Below are 19,853 nucleotides of genomic sequence, written 5' to 3'. Positions count from 1 at the left end.
AAACCTAAAGGAGTTTTACCTTGAAATGTATATGACATAAGGGAATTGTCTCACGAACATGTTAACTATTCATTTAATCAATAATGCTTATGTTGCCCTCCCGTCAATGTATGATGACGGGCGCACCAAAGAACGGCAGCAGACACCTTGAATATAGTTTAAACAAATGTTTTATTGAGGGTGCCTGTTCTCTACGTTACACTCTTTTCTTGCTGTTCTTCTTCTGAGAAACTTTACAAGGAAGCGTGAATGCCATGCGCGGACAACCCCCCTAGTGGTGAGATGGCGACACCTGCTGGCCGTTTTAACTACAACACACATTACAATATAAAAGTAGTTATTCAAAAATCCATTTATCTCAGACATACCATAATTATTTGTTTAAAGGCTTATTGGATCCCAGAATTGAGCAGTGGGCCACCCTGCTTTACAAAGCTTTAATTTGTCCTGTAATTGTCTTGTCCTGTGATTTAAAAGCCTCCAGCATCCACTTTTATCCTGACTCTTACAGGAAATGAAGAAACCAGACCACATGACTCTGTTTCAGATAAAGACAGATAAAATTAATAATCAATCACCATGCCAAACAGCACGTCTCAGCAGTTTTTCACCTCTTGTCCGATTGGTCAGCCACTGAGAGAATGCGTGTGCTGACTCCTGACCAGCCTTAACAACCCCAGGGACAATTACCCATCATCCCACTCCACAGTAAACCCTGACAGGTCTTCACACCGCCTCGCCATCGGGCCTAGTGGATGGATCAGTCACGTGGCTCCTAACCCATCCTGACTCACTTCACTTCAGGGATCTGATCCACGATGCCTGGGAAGATGGACATGAGGAATGTGGAAGAAGAAAAAAAAAGGTCAGAGGTCAAAAGCAGCGCTGCAGGAAGTCCTCCCTGCGCCAATAGACTAAAAATGACTTACTGCCCCTGCAACGCTTGGCCCAGCAAGATGCCGTCCGGTTCAGCACCCTGGATGGGAGCCGTCGCATCACACGTCGGATTAAAGATGATCTCTGAAGGCCGCGGTCATGTGCTCTCTCCCCTGTGGAGGGGAAATACATTCCTTTATTCTATGAGTCACTCTGTATTCTAGTCTCTTATTTATTGATCCTCGAGACACCACGTGAGTTCCAAAGTGGATCAAGAGATTAGGGGTTTGGGTTGAAATGTGGGTCCATCAGACTAGAATTTCTTGACTTGTTCAGGTCACTGTGGCTTCATATTCAGCCCAAGACAAGAGAAATATTACACAGATAACTTGGCAAAAAGTGTTGCTTTAAAATGCACCAGAAGTAGTGTAGGAGTGTAAACAGATTTATGACTTTATTTGTCTGGGAAATCACTGAAACGTCTGAATATAACAACCTAAACATAAAAATACTGCAGGAATATTGCAATTCTTAGTATTTCTGTCAGCATATAGCCCTGCTGTGCTTTATAACAGGGGCACAGTGACATGACCCTTGTCTTTGACCGTTTGTTTGTGTTGGAGTGTGGTGGGATGGCCCCTGTGCTATCACAGTCTGCTGGAGAATCCATCCAATCCAGAGTCTGAGACGGAGCTTTAAAAGTGACGTGGAGAAGATGAGGGGAGAAATCCACAGCAGATGACGTCACTACAGACCCATCCATCAGAGAGTGTCTCGTGCTGGACTAACACACTGCTTGCAACACTGAAGCTGTGGAAAGACAACCAGAGACGAACGGCATAGCAACGGATATCCTTCGATTTCGGCTTTCAAAATAAAAGCGTGACATCGCCCAACACATTCTCAGGACCTTCTTTTTTTGTATTCATTTAATTATATGGAAGCCCATTTCTGCCACTGTGAGGAAAAAAATAAAGATCCTGTAAGTCATAATGAGAAACTATCTCATAATTATGACTTAGTATCTCATAAATATGACATACTATCTCATAATTATGACTTACTATTTTATAATTATGATACTTGAGAAAGTTTCTCATTATAATGACAGACAGGATAATGACAGTTTCCTAATTTTTTTCATCACAGAGGCGGAAATGGGTTTTCATTTATTTACCTGTTCAGTTGAATTTTCTTTAATATTTACCTCTAGACCACGGTCTTTATTTCTACATTAACAAAGGCTAAATATCTTCAGGAATTTGTGAGCACTTGCAAAATAAAAATACTGACTTAGTAGACATGTTCCCCCTGCCATAGCTATACATACACATATACACATACACATACATATACATACATACATACATACATACATACATACATACATACATACATACACTATATATAAAAAACCCATGGGAGTTTTACCTTGAAAGGTCCAACCGGAACTGTCTCTTTTTAAATAGTGACTCATCGCAGCACTGCAAGTAGTGTTCGGGGTGAAAGGGGTGCCTCTGCTCAGACTGCACTGACAGCAATATGCAGTCTGTTCCTGTTTCTCCGAGCCGGCGCACATTCACGTTACAGTAACTAAAAGATACAAAATAATAAAAACACGGCAGACCGGTGAAGCCCTGCAGCGAGGCTCGCGTGTTGTCTTCCCTCCGCCAGGCTGGACAACCGAGGATGTACAGCGAGCTAAGGAGCGGGAATGGTCAGCGAGCCGGATCGACGCTCTTATCAGTGATTAAGCCCCCCCCCAAAAACCTGCTTGTTTTTCGCATGAACCCAGCTGGCAGGATCCGGCTCGGCTCCTCGGTCGTCCCCCAAGAGTCAGAATGACGAAACCCAAAGTCACCCGGGTGGGTTTCGCCTTGAGTCTGGGGTGTTTCATTATGGTCCTCCTCTACTTTAACAGCAGCCTAAAGCCGGGTGAGCACACTTTATTCTATATTCACGAGAACAACTACCTCTTCTCATTCCTGCATAATTTGCCTAAAACGCCTATCAACCGCGTACCCAAAGTAAACTGACAGCTCTTATTGAACCATTCATTGGGAGTACATGTATGGTTTTAGTCTCTATTGAACGGCAACACTCTGAAGTTCCTTCACAATCAGTCAGAATCACCATGAGCATTGAGCTATGGCGTTTTCAGCACAGTGAAAGAGAAGAATTTTACTTCCACCTAGATTTGTTTTGGCCAACAGATGACAGCACCTATCTATGGCTGGGACTTACAGGCTTGAAAAGACTCTCATTCGACAGCTAACAGTCATGACACCTAGTATAAGTTAAAATTTGATAACAATACGACAGAAACACATGGTTTACTAAGAGTGAACTGCATTTGGAGACTGGCTGGCGGCACCGCATCAAAATGCATATACTACAATAAACTACATGTTCAAAGTTCAAACTATAGTTTATTTATATCAATGTATGGTTAACTATATCATATTTAACCATTATCAACTTTCACAAATTCTTGAAAATTCTCATGAACCAGACTTTAGTCTTCACACTCTGTCCCAGGAACTTGACTCATGGTTTCCAGTTCAGGTTAGAAAACTTTCTCAGCATTCAATCTGATAAATCTGCATATCCCTGGCTTCGTAATTTCATTGGCTATGTGGAGCCTGAGTTTGAACAGGATCTGTTGCGATTGGCTCGAGCTATACCCAAAGAAGAGAGGCGGGCATTGTCTTTCAAAGCGGACTCTCGTTGGCTGTTCCAGACTGTGGCCGGGCTATAGAAGCTCCTATTGGGTCAAATGAGGTGTCAATCTAACCGGCGGAATGTAGGCTCCATTTTGTGATGAAAGTCTCCGCTCTGTTGACACAGAACGTGAAGTTATGCCCGAAATATGATCGCGAGTTATCATATCTGCTGGCTAATTTGAAATGATGCAACAGCCCCCTGTGGGTCTTTATGGACGTACTAATGTGTTTTGGACTAAATCTTTTACTGGATTCGATCGAGTGGACCCTTAGCCACCTAGCAAGACCGTTTTTGCTGGACTAGCATGCACAAGGGGGACGTTATGAATCATAATCGGTGAGTCACGGCGATATTTTATCGGCTATTTTTGGAGTGCTTGTTTGACAGAGACGTTAACTGTAACTGCTGTTGTTATTGTATCTTGAAATGGTTTGCATAAATCGAATTACAAGAACCGTAGCTTTCTAATGAGATATCACATTAATACTCATCGTTACAGAGCAGTTATGTGCATAACACAAATATGCAGTTATCACTCTGACGGCCCGCCCGCCGGCCGTCAGAGGAGGTTAACAAATCTGATTTCCTTCTTCTGAGATAAATCAACACAGATGTCTCAGTAGTAGGCAACAGAGAAGGAAAGACCTCCACCCAAAATACAGTCAAGAAGTTTAAATATTACAGTTGATTCCATTAGTTTATCACCAGCCTTCTGCCAACAAGTATCAAAGTCCAAGTGTTCCCATCTATTTACAACTGAATACAGCAAGAGGTACTGCTGAGATCTATTTCAGGATGTAGAAACACATGCATGTACGAATACCAGACATATCCCAGCCGAACTAAACTTATACAAATATCTTTAAAAATTGCATTGCTTTGGCCATGAGAAAAAGTTGTCATTGTGCTATTGTATATATGTTTTTATTAATGTTATGTACTACAGCAATAATCAGATTTGTGTGTGCTTGAATGGAGGAAGAACTGCTGTATTTTAAGCCAATTCACATCATAAACAAGGGATCCCTGTCTCTGTGTGTCTTTATTGAGTCCCAGTACAAGTACGTTCCCCCCCTTCCCCTCCAATCACGTTCGTCCTTTCCACACTCCCACCCGGGTGTACTGGATTTTTACAGAGATCCACAGACCTCAGTGGGGGAACAATTTCATCACCAAACTGATTAGTGGAGTGTTTCCTCTGCTCCGTGGAGGAAGGCTACGAGAGGTTGCAGCTGGCTGGCAGCGGGAGTCGGTCGGCCCTCACCGAGATCTGTTTCAAACCTCTTCCAGGGTCCCCCCTCTCTCTGCCACATACAATGGCCTCATTCAGACATGCCAAGCTATACCAAGGGCCAAAAAAAGAGCTCATATAGACCATACTGTGTGGAGCGTTTTGGGTTTTTTTGAGAGAGAGGTCAGTCAATGCTGGATATACGTGTGATGTGAGACTGTTTAGGGCTATTAGGAATCTATGAAAGACCAGCCTCATGTGGAGACAGATTCCATCCCATCATACTTCAAGTGAAAAAGGATTCGCTTGAAATGTGCTGTTAAACCACAGTAGTACATTTTTGGATTTTCGGGATGGTTGTGCACTGTTCATCAGTCCGCCATGCTCGATGCATTCCAGGAGTTTTTGTGTGCTGATGCTTCGCCGGTTCCATGTGCCCCCCTTTTATTGTCCTCTGTTTTTAATGGTCCTTGAACACACCACTTTCTCTCTGATAGAGAGCCATTTAAAAGTTTTAGATCACAATTTAACATTCCTTTATTTAAACTCTATTGTATCTGAGCTGTTTTTATTTTGCCCTTTCATTGTAGTCAATAAGAAAAGGCCTTTTTAAAGACATTTACATGTAATAGCAGGATAAACACAGGTGTAGTTGATGGCGTTATCAATGGCTGCCTTGCATTCAGGCCCTGGCTCACTGGTGTCTAGTCGCACCTGTGGCACATCTTTTGTGTAGCAGTTTATAATCCAGCAGACCAGGTTATTCGAAAATAAGATGTTGCGACACAGCTAATATTACAGCTTCTTCCATTTTGGACTTCGCTCAAAGGTCAGCACTGTGGAGGTGATCAGCAGTTGGTCGATGGAGCGAATTCTCATGTTGAAGTTAACTTAAATTCTATTCTATTCTTGGATGTTCAGGCCCTGATTAAGACAAGTGTTTTACTCTCTTTTTACCAATGCATGCGACAAGACAAGGGGCTGTGCTGTGAGGATACGTGGCTTAGCCATCGTGGGCACTCACGCGTAAATAAAAGCAGGTATATCGGTGCTAAACAAGAGAATGATGAAACATCTGAAGGTGATTATTTAGCATTTAAGAGGTTGCCTCTGGGACTGTCGAGTGGCTCAAATGTATCTCATGTTTCAGCCATTAAAGCTATAAATCAGTTTAAATTAGTTTCAGATATGCAGCCACTCTGTCCTATTTGCATTTAGAACACCTCCACCTCCCCTCTCTCGCTCCCTCTGGGCTAAAGGTCGTATTGTTTGTTCAAAGACTATATTTAAGCTGCAAGTGAGCAGCCACATAACAGAGGAATGCGCCACCAGGTCAGAGTAACAGTGTCAATTTGTCATGTCTTTTTTTTTTTTTTTTTTTTTACATTTCTAACAAACTAGAACAGTCCCTGACATACGACCTCAAAAAATAAGGCACATGACAAAATAATAGCAGAGATAATATTAATATACATGCACACATATATATATATATATATGTATGTATGTATGTATGTATATGTGTATGTATATAAATATATATGTGTATATATAAATATATATGTGTATATATGTATATGTGTATGTGTATGTATATAAATATATATGTGTGTATATATATATATGTATGTATATATATATATATATATGTGTATATATATGTATGTATATATATATATGTATGTGTATATATATATATGTATGTGTATATATATGTATGTGTGTGTATATGTATATATATATGTATATACTGTGTATATATATACTGTATATATAGAGAGAGAGAGATTGATAAAAATTAAGTAAAATATAATTAATTAAATAAATGGAAATAAAATTAAATAAATACAATTAATGAAAAAGGGTGGCATTTGTATTCGTGCAGGATTAGTTGCAGATGAGCATAGCAATGCTAGTCCTGGTAGTACATCACAGTTTTGTTACAGCAACCCATCTCAATTGTTTAAACCCCTAGGTACAATACTACAGAGATCCACCTTTGTATAAAAATATCCATTTGCAGTTGTAGATTTGCAGTAATTTTCTTTTGTCTTGTCTTTTAATTAGTGCTCTTTTTGCACACAGCATGCACAGTGCAAATCTAAATTTAGGATAATTGCATAGTTGCAGAGTGGGTTTACTTTACATGTCATGTATGCTGCGCTGTCATGGACACCGAGGATGCAAATAGTACTTTTACAGAAAATGAGGCGCCTCCTACAATGTCAAAAACGACCTCTTTGACCAGTCGTGACATCTGTTTTTTTTTACCTCTCAAGTGCAAAATCTCCCCGTTGGTCTGACGTCATTTCCCTTGTTTCCAATACAGAGTCTATATCTTGACTCATCTTTGATTTTTACAGTGCGAGATTTTTGTCACTGTTTGAGAATTCCAAGTATTTCTGACTCTTCTTCTGTCCTAGAAGACATGACTCATCATCAAGATGAGTGTTTCTTCCAATGTGGGGCGTCCTAACTACGAGGGCAGCTGTGTTTCCTCTATAAAGGTTTACTCAGACACAAGGACTGAGGAGGGAGCATGGGGCAACACAGTCTGGAATGTGGTATGTTTTATTGCATAGTCAGGATCTTCTCCTGTGCGCCGCCTTGGGAATATAACCCAGGAGCACTGCTGTACATGTTGCCAGTAACATTTACAAATACAGATGTGAGTCAATGGTTATCTGGCAGCTAGTTCCTGCTATATAATTACAAGCAGAACCTATTATTGTTCCTTGGAGCTACTGTACTGGAGAGGTACCCACACCTCATACCTTCCTTATCTGGGTTTGACTCGGGGGGGGGGTGGCCCTGCTGTTCCAACCCGTTCTCCAGCTGCATATTCATGACACAGAGCGGCAGGAGCTGATGATTCCAGCAAGTACCCCTGGAGTTTTTTGTTTTGTTTTCACGGACACCATCTGCTTTCAGAGCCAAAATCCTCAAGAATTATGTTGGTTTACTTAAGTCTGGATGATCTGGTGTTCACACAACGGCAGTTTGTCCACCGCTTTGGTCCAGACTGAAATATATCTTGAAAAATATCAGATGCATTGCCATGAAATTAGATACAGACTGTCAAGTTCCCCAGAGGAGGAACCCTAATGACTTTGGAGATCTTCTGACTCTTCCGAGCGCCACCGTTAGGTCAGAGTATTCAGTTATCCAGTCAAATATGAGCTTGATTCAGCACACATCACTGTCAAGTTCGAATTTCAGTTGGTCCAATGCTTTGGTTTATGACCAAATACCTGCAAAACTAAACGCATACCCATCAGCCTCAGCTGTACTTGTGTGTGTGTACACAGTTTAGTACAAAGGCAGCTATGGCTTCTCGATAACAACCACAGTTTACGTCATCCTCCTTTTTGTAATTCCGAGTCGGAAGAGTTGGAAGTCCCCAATATCTCCCACATTAGGAAAAATGTGGTGCTAACACATTATAAGATTTGAAAATGAGCAATACACTCTTTCATATGGTTTCACTTGTTAACGAGATGCTACCAACACGTAACGCAACAAATAAAGCTAATGGAAGCAATTTAAATGGAGTGACGACTAGGTTAGCAGTGGGGGGAGTTACCTTCTTGTAATAATGGCTCTCAACTCGTTGACTCTGACTCCAATTATGTGTTGGCAGAGTGTGAATGCAACATAAACTGAGGTGGTCAACAAACATCAGCGTGTTAACAATGTCGCAAGCATTTTAGCACGCTGACGTTAGCATTTAGCTAAAAGTACCGCTGTGCCTAAGTGCTTCCTCACAGGGCTGCTTATACCCTTATACCCTTTTCCCACCAAAATGAGTGCGAGTATGCACGTTTTTTTTAAACACAGGTAAAACACACTTAAGAGAAGAAATAGACTCCTTTCCCTTTACACTTCAGAGGCCTTTCTGTTTTGTTTTTTTTCCGGTTGTGTCACGGTCGACGTCGCGGTTGGGCGGGAACGGAAGCAGGATTAGTGCTGCTGGTGTTTACTTCTTTTTTTAATATCTGTTACTTATTCGGCCTCTCTTTCAAACTCTCAAACCAGAGTTGGTATGTTTTCAGTTAATACTTCATAATAATTGTCCAAATCCCCAAGGCACGTCACATGGCATCGCAGCAGAATAGAGGCGAAAATAAGCGTGACCGCCCGGTGTTTCCATCACTACCCGTGACTACTGCACATTTATCTTGGGGGATGAATGACGGTTGTAAGCTTGCTCACTGAAGACAAAAGCCAGATGTTTGTCTGTTTTTTTTGTCAGGTGGTAAAGGGGCTTTTAAAGTGGGACGGGTATTCATGGCACATGTTAGGCACTTGACAGAGAGTAGAGCAGAGTTTGGCATGCAATCAATTCTCCAGTTAATTATTTAAACATTGGAAAGGATCCAGAAAGAGCAGAGGACACCGCTTCTGCTTATCTTACAGCTGCATATGTCAGTTTTTCTTTTTATCGTCACCATGTTAGTTTGCAGAGATATTTTTGCTCTTGCGACTTTTTGATTGCAGGTGTGCCGGAACATGCAACTGGATACTAAAACAAGCCAACTAACATTCCCATTGTCTCTGATCAGGATCAGGAAGGCTCATATCTCACATCTGCATGCATTCATCAAAGAGTCAATAAGACTACACCACCCACACGACTCTGCCTTTACACCCTTTACACACACATTTGTGGCCTAAAAGGATCAGGCTTTCCTCTTGTACAGTGCGTCTCTCAGTAAAGCTGCTCTTTGGCAGGAGAGGCCAAGTGGGAGGGGTCAGTTTTCCCCAGTGGGACCTAAACACAGAGCTCCGTTTATGGCCCGGACAGGAGGAACACACATCGGCCTTTCTATCTTTTACATTTCCGAAGGCCTCGGTTCTGTGCGAACCAGGAGGAATGCTGCAGGGTTTTGGGTCTAGACTGGGTTAAACCAACAGGACTGCTCCTTCCTTTGAATAGGCCGTTGGTGGGATTGGTGAATCTCCTCAGTGGAGGAATTCGAGCTAACAGCTGAGACAGTGTTGGCTAGAATAGCTCATGATTTGAGCCCATAGCTTCAGAAGTTGTCTACAAAGACATTTTTCTTCACTTGTGGAGGCACTTCATTTCTTCTGCAAGCGTCAAAAATACAGGCCTACCTTTTTCCCCTCCAACGTCGGCGCGCTGTCCCGTTCTCTGCTTCGCCCGATATCCAGCTGTTCAGCTTTACCAATTGAATCCATTCAATTCCCTGGTATTTCCATCTGGCTCATTGTTAAATACCCAATAAGAAAATTGGGGATTATAAATTTCCTCTCTTGGCCGAGTAATGCCACATGAGCAGGGGGAGTGACGACACACAATGCACTCTTTCAGGCCAGCCGATGTGCCATCTCAGCTTGTTGCGGCTTGTTGCCAGGTATTTGTCAGTTTCAAAGTAATGTCAGACGTTACCTCTGCTGACTGGCGATTCATTTGAGAGGAGCGGAAGAGATGGCTTTGGGAGTGGTCTTGTTGGAAATGTTTACCTGAATCGCTGGTAGTTTATAGGAAGTGGTAATGTCTTCAGAACAACAGGTCAATAAAGCAGTGTACTGTAGCAGAATGCTCCCCTCACTTTGGTAGCAGCATCTCTGACTCTGTTCAGTCCGGTCTTAAGGCGTCGTTTGGCGACCTCATTCACACTGAACATCAAGAACAACAGAATTTCAAATGGTAAAATTGCCATCACAGCGATTAGTGGATTTTCTTGTGGGAACGATGTAGATATGTGTAAAGTATAAACTGCTACTCAATAGGGATGCCACGGTGAGGAAATATTCCCACCGGTTAATAAATCATTTTTATTACACATTTTACTTGAGAAGATACTCGTCGATGAAGCTGACAGTAGTAGTTGTAGTAGCTGTAGTAGCAGAGTGCTTACTTTGATCTTTAACGTTGGATTGCTGTGTTCCTGGCCTCTACCGTCGAGCTTTCGCTGCATGCCTGTATTTTTGACTTCTGGAACACGCTGTCTAGTGGAATCACATGCATCGTCTGGAGTGACTGCGATTAGATCCGGTGGCCGCGCCGCAGCTGAAGCCAGGTGTAATCCAGAGGTGGTACTCTTGGGGGTGTGTGCAGATTAAAGGCGTTGAGGGCGGTTAAGCCCGTCAGCAGTGACTCGACGAAAGCCTTCCTTACTTTATGCTGGAATGCTTACTTGACCACGGAGGTGAGAATGACCTCAGGCACAGATCACACCAAGAAGCAGTGCAACAGTCGCGTCTGCTTCAAGAACGCCCCAACCGCATCGGGCAACACAGCTGATGAGCCTGTAGAAGAGGGGTGCGTGCTCAACATGGCAAATATAACTGAAATGAAAAGGGATTCAAGCAGACGTCAAGCTCTTACTGTTTGTCTGTGAGGGATGTTTTAGATGATTTGTCCATGACCAAGGCTGAGCCTATGTATTTCTCCTTTGCCAACAATGCCTCAAACAATAGACAAATAGAAAAAGATTTCCAACCATAACCCTAATAGAGCACAACTTTGCAGACAGTTATAAGACAGCTGTTGATGGTTCAACTACCTGAATAAACATGTGAACTAAGCGTTCCGTGAGTGACCGAGCTAAGATAATGAGGTAACCTGTTTGCTAACTGACTGTTAGCAAGCTTGCTAGCTTGGAGAGCTTTACAGCATTTTCCATTTTCAAAATATTTTTATTGAATAACATGGTGTAACTGTCCAAGAAGAGGCCCAGAGAGAATCAGAATCAGAACCATTTATTGCCAAGGTATGTTGCACATACAAGGAATTTGACATGACTAGCATTAGCTCGGCTATATTTAGCATGTTAGCAGTTTGCTAGCTACAGCGGCACCCACCAACATTGTTAGTTTAGACCATAGACTGTATATAAGAAGTGTACATAGTCATCGTGCCGTCAACCATTGGTTTGTGGACTGCCGTTATGAAGCCTCGAGTGCGGCAATTTCGCAGCCGTCGTCACCTTGTTTTTTTTTGCAACCGATGAACAGAGTTACCATATTTGGAATGTGGAGGAGTGACGTAGAGAGATACGGCTCTAATAGTGTCAGCGACCTGTCAATCACAGTAAGCCCGCCCTAAAGCATACTCCTTTTTAAAGTCTATTTGACTCTAAATGGACCATAAGTTACTAAATGAACATCATGCTGTATTGAAGAAGACTTGAAACTAGAGATTGAGATCATAAACTCATGTTTACAATGTTTACTGAGGTAATAAATCAAGTGAGAAGTAGAGTAATTTTCTCATAGACTTCTATAACGATCAGACTTCTTTTTGCAACTGGAGGTTGCCGCCTGGTATTATAGACACTACGTCCCCATAGTGACGTATTGTCCACTGAGACTAAGTTGTCCACTGTGATGAATAGAAAGCAGTTGGCAGTAATTTTGAGTGGCACTAATTCAGCGTGAAATTTCACTTATAAGATCTACTTTGTTTCCCTCATATACTCATTTATTCCTCAGTAATTTGGTCATAAACTGCACATTCAATACTGTACATGTTTCATTGGCTGTCTCCACCGTGAGTGTGTCAGTGAGTTTACAGCTCATAAGCTGCTTGGCACACATGACTGGCCCGATCCCACCTTAGTGTGAAAAGAAGCACACACATACACACACACACACACCCACACACACACACACACACACACACAGACACAGACATGGGTCACTCAGCTGAGTCTTCCTGTAGGCTCAATATTGTGACACCCCTCTCTTGTCATTATTGGGCCCCTGAATGAATGTCTCTAATTAGCATTAAGTCCCATGTACTTGTAAATTTATTTGCATAGAGATGACAAATGTTATTGCTGCCTCGGCAATTCTGGAACTTAATGTCTGCATAAAGTGCAGCGTGGATATGGATTTTTTAATGAGGCTATTTGAAAGCATTGAAAACATTCTGAAGTTAATGGGACTTTTACATTAGTTTGAATGATGACACTGCAGAATGACCGTCAAAAGATCTGTGAACTGAGCAATTGAAACGTTGCAGATTCCAAACTTGCAGCTTCAGGTCCTTGTTTTGCAGATATCTCTTCAATTATATTGTGTAAGCATTGGCAAGAACTTGTGTGTGTTTACCGTCTATGAATTGTGCCTCAGGCCCAGAACCAAATACAGTATGTTGTCCATTCAAGAGTCATCTTGAATGGACAACATATTGTCTTGGGGTGTATCGGAAAATGAGTCATATTAAATGTTTCGTAAATTGCTGCAATGCACCTGAAGGACATACGTTTGGCAATTTCCTGAATAATTGTTTCATCACTTCATCATTGTGAAAGTATTGTTTTAATGAAGATGTGAAACCACTGGCAGGGGCTGGCACTTTGAACAAGGCTTTTGTCTTAAGACCACTTCCGCATTTTTGGGAAATGTGGGTATTCAGTTCTCTGTCGCAAGCCAGATGAAAGGATTGATACCAGTCCTGTGTCTGACCGCTCGATATATGACGCAACAGTACAGCCATTAGCTGGTTTGTGCTTCCTTTAGCTTAACTAAGAAATGTTTAGTTAGTGATAACTAGTGAGCTTTAGAGGTGCTGGTTGGCATTTAGTAATTATTTAATGGGCAGATATAAGAGTCATATCGATCTTCACATCTAACTCTTGGTGAGGAGGCCGATAACTGCATATCCCAAATTCTTCCTTTCAATATCAATTGATACACAGAAGGAAGTTCTTCTCCTCCCTGTTCCTTTGTGTGGCAGCAAACAGAACAACCCATCGTGACATTGAAAGCAATTTAAGAAGCGGTTGGTAGACGCCGACATTTCGGAGAGGTCACGTCCCATTTTGTTTCAAGCTACATACATAGGTTCAGGTAGTGAAGTGCCCAATAGCACTGTAGCAGAATAAAACTGTGGAAATAACAAACCAATAATAATCTATGCTAGATGTTTTACTGCAGTTTGCTCTCTATATGTTCAAACTGTTTAATATGAACCCTTTTCCAGTATTAAAGTGGTACACCACGCATTATCTATCTTTGTTGCCTATAGACTTGACAAGTGGATGTGAGGTTGTGGTCAATTTGGATTCATGTTACCTGGATTCCAATCATGACCTGCATTTATATATCTTGTTAAGATCACGTCTTTTCTTTTTTAACTCAATATTTTGCCTGATAGTCAATGGTTTGTGCCTATTTGCATTTTTATTTATTTTCTTGTCTTCCAACTTCTCTGCTATTCTTTAACTTGTGTTTTTCTTCTTTGTGGACCGCATTGTTAAGTTGAATAAACAGTAAGTGCTATCATTTCATAATGCGCTATTATGGGCCCTTACGTTATGTTAAGTTTGATTGGTTTGATTGTTGCTTTAAGGTAACAGGAATTTGCTTTGGAAGCTCTTTCAGTCCGATTTCATGACAGATGTGTTCTGGTTCCTCAGCCTCGGAGCCGGTCGGCGAAAGAAGCAGTGGGCAGAAGTCTCGGAGGAGCCCTCTACAGACGCTTTATGATGGAGACCAGGTCAGTCCTGTCCAACCACAAACAGTCTGCAGTACAACTCATTACTAAGCCCAGCCCTGAAATCCTTCTCCAAAGTCTTACTCATCTTCTCATGGCTCGCTCATGTATATTTAAAACATTTAAATAAAAAGTGCTATATATTTTAGAATGAGAAACTCAATTTAAGCTTTGATTGATTCAGACGAGCAACAGCAAAGGTAATGAAGGATGGACAATGTGTGATACTGATTCCGTGTGTGTTCCTGTTGTGTAAGGACAGAGCCTGGAAAGGCCCAAACAATAACTGGAGGACATCCTTAACCACCAGCAAGCCTGGCTAAATGTTTCATGTTTCATGTTAAGTACAGTAGGTTTGAAGAGGTTTTAATTTCCTCCTGCATTGCGTCTAAGACAGATGAGCATTTGGACCTCCTGTGGAGTTTTTAGCAAGTGAATTTGAATCACCTTTTCATTTTGTGATATTTTTGTGATATTTTGTGATATTTTTGTGATATTTTCCATGTCAAGTACAGTTGCTCTGATTCATCTGGCAGAAAGAGAAAAAAAAGGTCAGCCATCTTTGTTGAATTACACCGCTGACATTTATGGAGGAAGATTTAACGGTTTGAACAGGCACCGTCTGACTTTAGACAATTAGGAGCTGCGTGATTTAAGAGCTGCCTTTGATGTGAGCAAGAGAAGCATTTTTTTCATGTATAGATACATACATGCTCATAAAAAACAATGACATGAGCAGTTGTCTACTGTGGGCACATAAAGAATGGATTACCAAGTGACCTCAGTATTGTACAGTACAGCATACAGTGTAAGTCTGTGGAGGCTACGAGAGGGATGATCTGACTAACTGACAGACAGTTCTGGAGAGTATACTGGTGCCTTTAGCCTTGTTTTGCTGATTTCTACTGTCCTATAGTACATCCAATATATGCAAGGAGTTGAGAGGGTTGTTTATAATAAAATGGGACGTTGGGGTGTCAGGCTATCAGGGAGGGAGAGAGAAACAGATTTGACTGGAGAGGCAGAGGCAGGAATGTTGAAAGGTCTCTTAAAGAGCACAAGGTGACCATTAAAGATACAGTTTCCCTGGGATTGAAAGTTATGAGAAACGTATAGATTTTATATACCACCGCTGACTTTATACAAGCCTCTGGACTCCTTTAGAAGTCCGATCAGCCGGCATCATGTTAATACAGTACATCCACGTCTGTCACGAGTTGGCAGAGACGGGAAAAAGGGAAAACAGATGGAATTGCACATTTGTTACTCCTCAACATCGACGAATGTTTTGAGTCGCCTTTCTTGTCTGCGCAAAATGACTGTTAGCTTTTGAAAATGAGAGGGTTTAAAGATGTTCCCTGACGAAACGCCCCTGGGTGGGGCTCCAAATAGTCACTTTATCCCTCCATCTGTAAACCCGCAGAGCACACAGCTGCTCCCAGTTAAATCTCCCTGTGAGGAGGAGGAGGAAGGTGTGCATGCCAACAAACAAACCAGCTCCAGCAGGCATCAATTACTTTTTAATCGCTTGTGGTATTTTCTGTTACTGTCCACTTAAATTAATGAAAACTTTTGGATTGGCTTCTTTAACATCCCCAGCTACATATAACATATTGTGTTTCTTTAAAAAAAAGATATACTTTTTGAAACTCTCAATATGTATCCCTTCAGATTCCAATCTTGCATCTCAGTTGCTTCACTGATATTGAATTTTAAGCTGCATTTATTTATTTCTGGCTACTTTGGGACAGCGGAACACGCTGTAGATAGAAAAGTGACCATGTTATCACCGTATAATCTCATTGGTTATGTCAGCAAAACAACAGGAAGTAGCTTTAATTATTTGGAGTCATGTTGCTGGCCACCTGATGAAATGAAGTCCAATATCCACTCTTCTTTTAGCTTTTTCTCCTGAGAATATCATATTTGGCTTTTCAGCTGTTAAATGCTCCGATGTGTTCACTAGTCTGTGTGCCGTTTGGTGCTGGGCTGGTTGTGTACAGTGGATTTATTACGGCTGCCAGCTGCTGCAGCTGAAAACTATGTTGATGAGAACAATGAAAGTGAATTTAAAATGGAAATGTTTGGGCCGTTAAACCAAAACAGACAAATAAAACTGCCATATTTTGTGCAGCAAAACACCTTGTATGATTCGAGTGCTCTTTAATCTAATCTTTCAAATCGTAGGATAAAACATTCTACCTGATTCTTTTTTTCTTTACACTGCTTTCAAAGGATCGTGCACAGACTATACTCCAGGGCAAACAGGACATATGGATTTTATTTGCCTGTGAATCATGGCTCAAGTGCAGCTTTTCGCTACATTTGACCCATGTGCATGTGCTCAACATTCTCAAGAAGGCTTTGGCATTCTCTTTGAATGGCATGTTTTGTCTTGTGGTGCATCCTGGAGGCTTTTTTAATATCCTCGGAAAAACTGTACAGAATCCTTCCTATTGCTCACATGAAGGGATTAAAGTTCCGAGAGTGTTGTAAACGTATAGTACACAGCCGGCTGCTTGCGAGAGCGGTCAGTGTTGGCGCTCCAGTCTTTGTCCCGGTCCCGGTGTATCCTTGCTGATCCAATGTCTGCCACTACAGCCACACATAGTGTCGGGCACCGAGTCAAACGGAGAGACTCAGGGCTCCGACCGCTGCAGTGGTGAGCCAGGCTGAGTAAATGAAAGGAGTAAATAAAGCGTTTGTGCCACGAGGAGGCCAAGCTGAACCGGCTGACCCGTGATTTTATCGAGGCAGGATGTGGACGTCAGGGGATGGACTGTGATTAAGACCTCCTAGTGGAGAAGTATCTGTCAGTATAATTACTCTGGGAACTTAGTAGGTTATTGGCAATATGCAGGGTGTCTGCTCCACTTGGCTAACTTTTAAAGGCTGACTTAACTTACAGGAGCTTTTCTCTTGTCGCAAATGCTTAAAATCCACAGAGTTTGATCAAAGCCTGTTTACACGTCTTGGGGAGTACTACTGCATATGTGAAAAAGTCGTATAAAGCCCTTAGTGTCTCCATAGGGAGCTGTGTGAAGTCGGATGAATTGCCTCAAGTGATGTCAGCGTTGGTTCGGGCTTGAGACTACAAAAGATTTTGGGGTGTGGAGTTAAAAAGATGTGAGATTACCAGACCTCTGTAGTATGCTCCTCATCTCTGAAGCTAGCGGCTCCAGGCTACATTAGCCGCTACCAGTACAACACACCAGGATCTCCGATTGAACATTACGGTTAATGTAGGCCGCATGTTTTTATCAGGAAGAATAAAATAAGGAATAAAAAAGACAATGGTGCAATGCTAAGTGGGTGTAGCACTTTTCAGAGAGGCCAGACGACAACTCCCTGTGTTCCAAGCCGGAGATACACTCAAAGTCTTCATATAAGAAGTGGACAAAGTCGTCGTGATGTCACCCATTGGGGGGTGGACTGATGTTTTGAAGCCTTGAGTTGGGCATTTTGGCCATCGCTGTCTTTGATTTTTCCCTTCGCCATCTTGGTTTGTTGCAACCAGTGATTATTATCATATATCATATCAAGTTATCATATTTGGACTGCAAAGGAGTGATGTAGAGAAATCGTACACGGCTCTGGTAGCAGCAGCGACCTGTCAATCACAAGGTAGCCCCTCCCTAAAGCATCCCCTGCTTTATGGTCTATTTGACTCTAAATGGACCATAATTTACTAAATGAGCATCATGCTGTATTGAAGAAGACTTGAAACTAGTGATTAAGACCATAAACTCATGTTTACAATGTTTACTGAGGGAATAAATCAAGAGAGAAGTAGAGTCATTTTCTCATATTTTTGCAAACAGAGGAGTCGCCCCCTGCTGGCCATTAGAGAGAATGCAAGTTTATGGAATTTTCTTTTAAAAGTAGACTAGTGATTCAGGTTTTCTTTGATAATTACTACTTCCTGTTTAATTCTTATTTTCCTTTTTCCTGTAGGTGGAGTCAGCAGTACAGGCGATCCATCAGGGCCGACGGGAGGTGTTAGAAGAAGCCTGCCGCTCCTACACCCGCAAACGCAGAGTCCTGATCCCCGAGGACCTGAAGCACGTCATCGTGGACGACCAGCACGGCTTGCTGTACTGCTACGTCCCCAAAGTGGCCTGTACCAACTGGAAGCGGGTGCTCATGGTTCTGACGGGGGTCACCGGGTCCCTCCGAGACCCACTGGCGATCCCTGCTAACGAGGCCCACATCCCGGGAAACCTGCGCAACCTGTCGGAGTACTCCACCTCACAGATCAACCAGCGCCTGCGCTCCTATCTGAAGTTCGTCTTCGTGCGCGAGCCCTTCGAGCGGCTGGTATCCGCGTACCGCAACAAATTCACGCGAAGCTACAATACCGCCTTTCATAAACGATACGGCACAAAGATTGTGCGGCGGCACAGGCCGTACCCACAGCCGGAGGCTCTGGAGAGAGGGAACGACGTCTCCTTCGAGGAGTTTGTGTATTACCTCGTGGACCCGGCGACCCAGCGCGAGGAGCCCTTCAACGAGCACTGGGAGAGGGTGCACTCGCTGTGCCACCCCTGCCTCATCCACTACGACGTGGTGGGTAAATACGAGACGCTGGAGCAGGACTCCCGCTACGTGCTACAGCTGGCTGGGGTGGAGGACCAGGTCAGATTCCCCGCCTCATCCAAGAGCACCAGGACTACCGGAGACATGGCGGCCCAGTTCTTCCACAACATCAGCCCCTTCTACCAGAAGAAGCTGTACAACCTCTATCGCATGGACTTCCTGCTCTTCAACTACTCAATACCAGCCTACCTCACGTTTAGATGAGGCTGGGACATCGCTCATCCACGGACTGGACTTGAACATGTGGAGCCCGGACTTCTAAAAGTACAGTTTTTGAGCTGTTTCTCTGTGCGGGCCTTATTACTGACACTGCTGATACTGTTGAAGATGTATACTGCTTAGAGCTCCAAAGTAAATCGATTTTTACAGACTGAAAAACTTCTGCAGAAGATACAAACAGGAGAGGACATTTCATCACGAAGTGACACTTGTTGCCGGAAGAAGGCAAATTATATTTTACTGTAAATGGTGATCCAGCGGACATTGGTCACTGCCTTTGAAAGTGTGAAATACCATTTAATTTCGCCATCTGCTGTTTCAAAAGTGTACTTCACATGACAAATGTAATCTGCAGTAGCTGAATGAAAGTATTAATACCTAAACACTAGCCCTATTTTTAGCCCTCTGCTCGAAAATTGCATACCCATACTCAAAAGAGTGCATCTTTGCAACCACAAGGTCTATTTGAATAATTGTTGTAATAAAAGGGAACACTTGTGAGATTTGTTCAGATGTGTAAATATCAGTGTATAAGTTACTGGTTAAGAGTAAATGAACATGGCACACAGCACAAATTGAAAAGTTTCAGGTTCGCCTGAAAAAAAAAGCCCTTTTATTATTATTTCATTGAAATGATGCAGCTACCAGCCTAAAACATCTCCCAAATCATAGCACATATATGTGAACAGTCTCTCTGCAAAGTTTTACTTTGATAAAGTGAAGCAGAACAAAATGAGAGAG

General features: G+C 42.4%; 1 protein-coding gene across 1 annotated transcript; it reads left to right on the top strand.

The window, feature by feature from the left end:
• The first annotated feature begins 2,361 nt into the window (after positions 1-2,361).
• LOC116399083 (carbohydrate sulfotransferase 11-like) lies at positions 2,362-19,560 on the top strand. Its single transcript, XM_031875950.1, has 3 exons — positions 2,362-2,811; positions 14,221-14,300; positions 18,252-19,560. The coding sequence occupies exons 1-3, from the start codon at positions 2,718-2,720 to the stop codon at positions 19,095-19,097; spliced, it is 1,020 nt and encodes a 339-aa protein (XP_031731810.1). The 5' UTR covers positions 2,362-2,717; the 3' UTR covers positions 19,098-19,560.
• The last annotated feature ends 293 nt before the right edge of the window (positions 19,561-19,853 follow it).

This window comes from Anarrhichthys ocellatus, unplaced genomic scaffold (assembly GCF_004355925.1).
Source record: "Anarrhichthys ocellatus isolate YVR2014 unplaced genomic scaffold, GSC_Weel_1.0 scaffold100, whole genome shotgun sequence".
NCBI lineage: Eukaryota > Metazoa > Chordata > Actinopteri > Perciformes > Anarhichadidae > Anarrhichthys > Anarrhichthys ocellatus.
The sequence above is the reverse complement of the archived record's forward strand: the minus strand, read 5'-3'. Positions and strand labels throughout refer to the sequence as shown.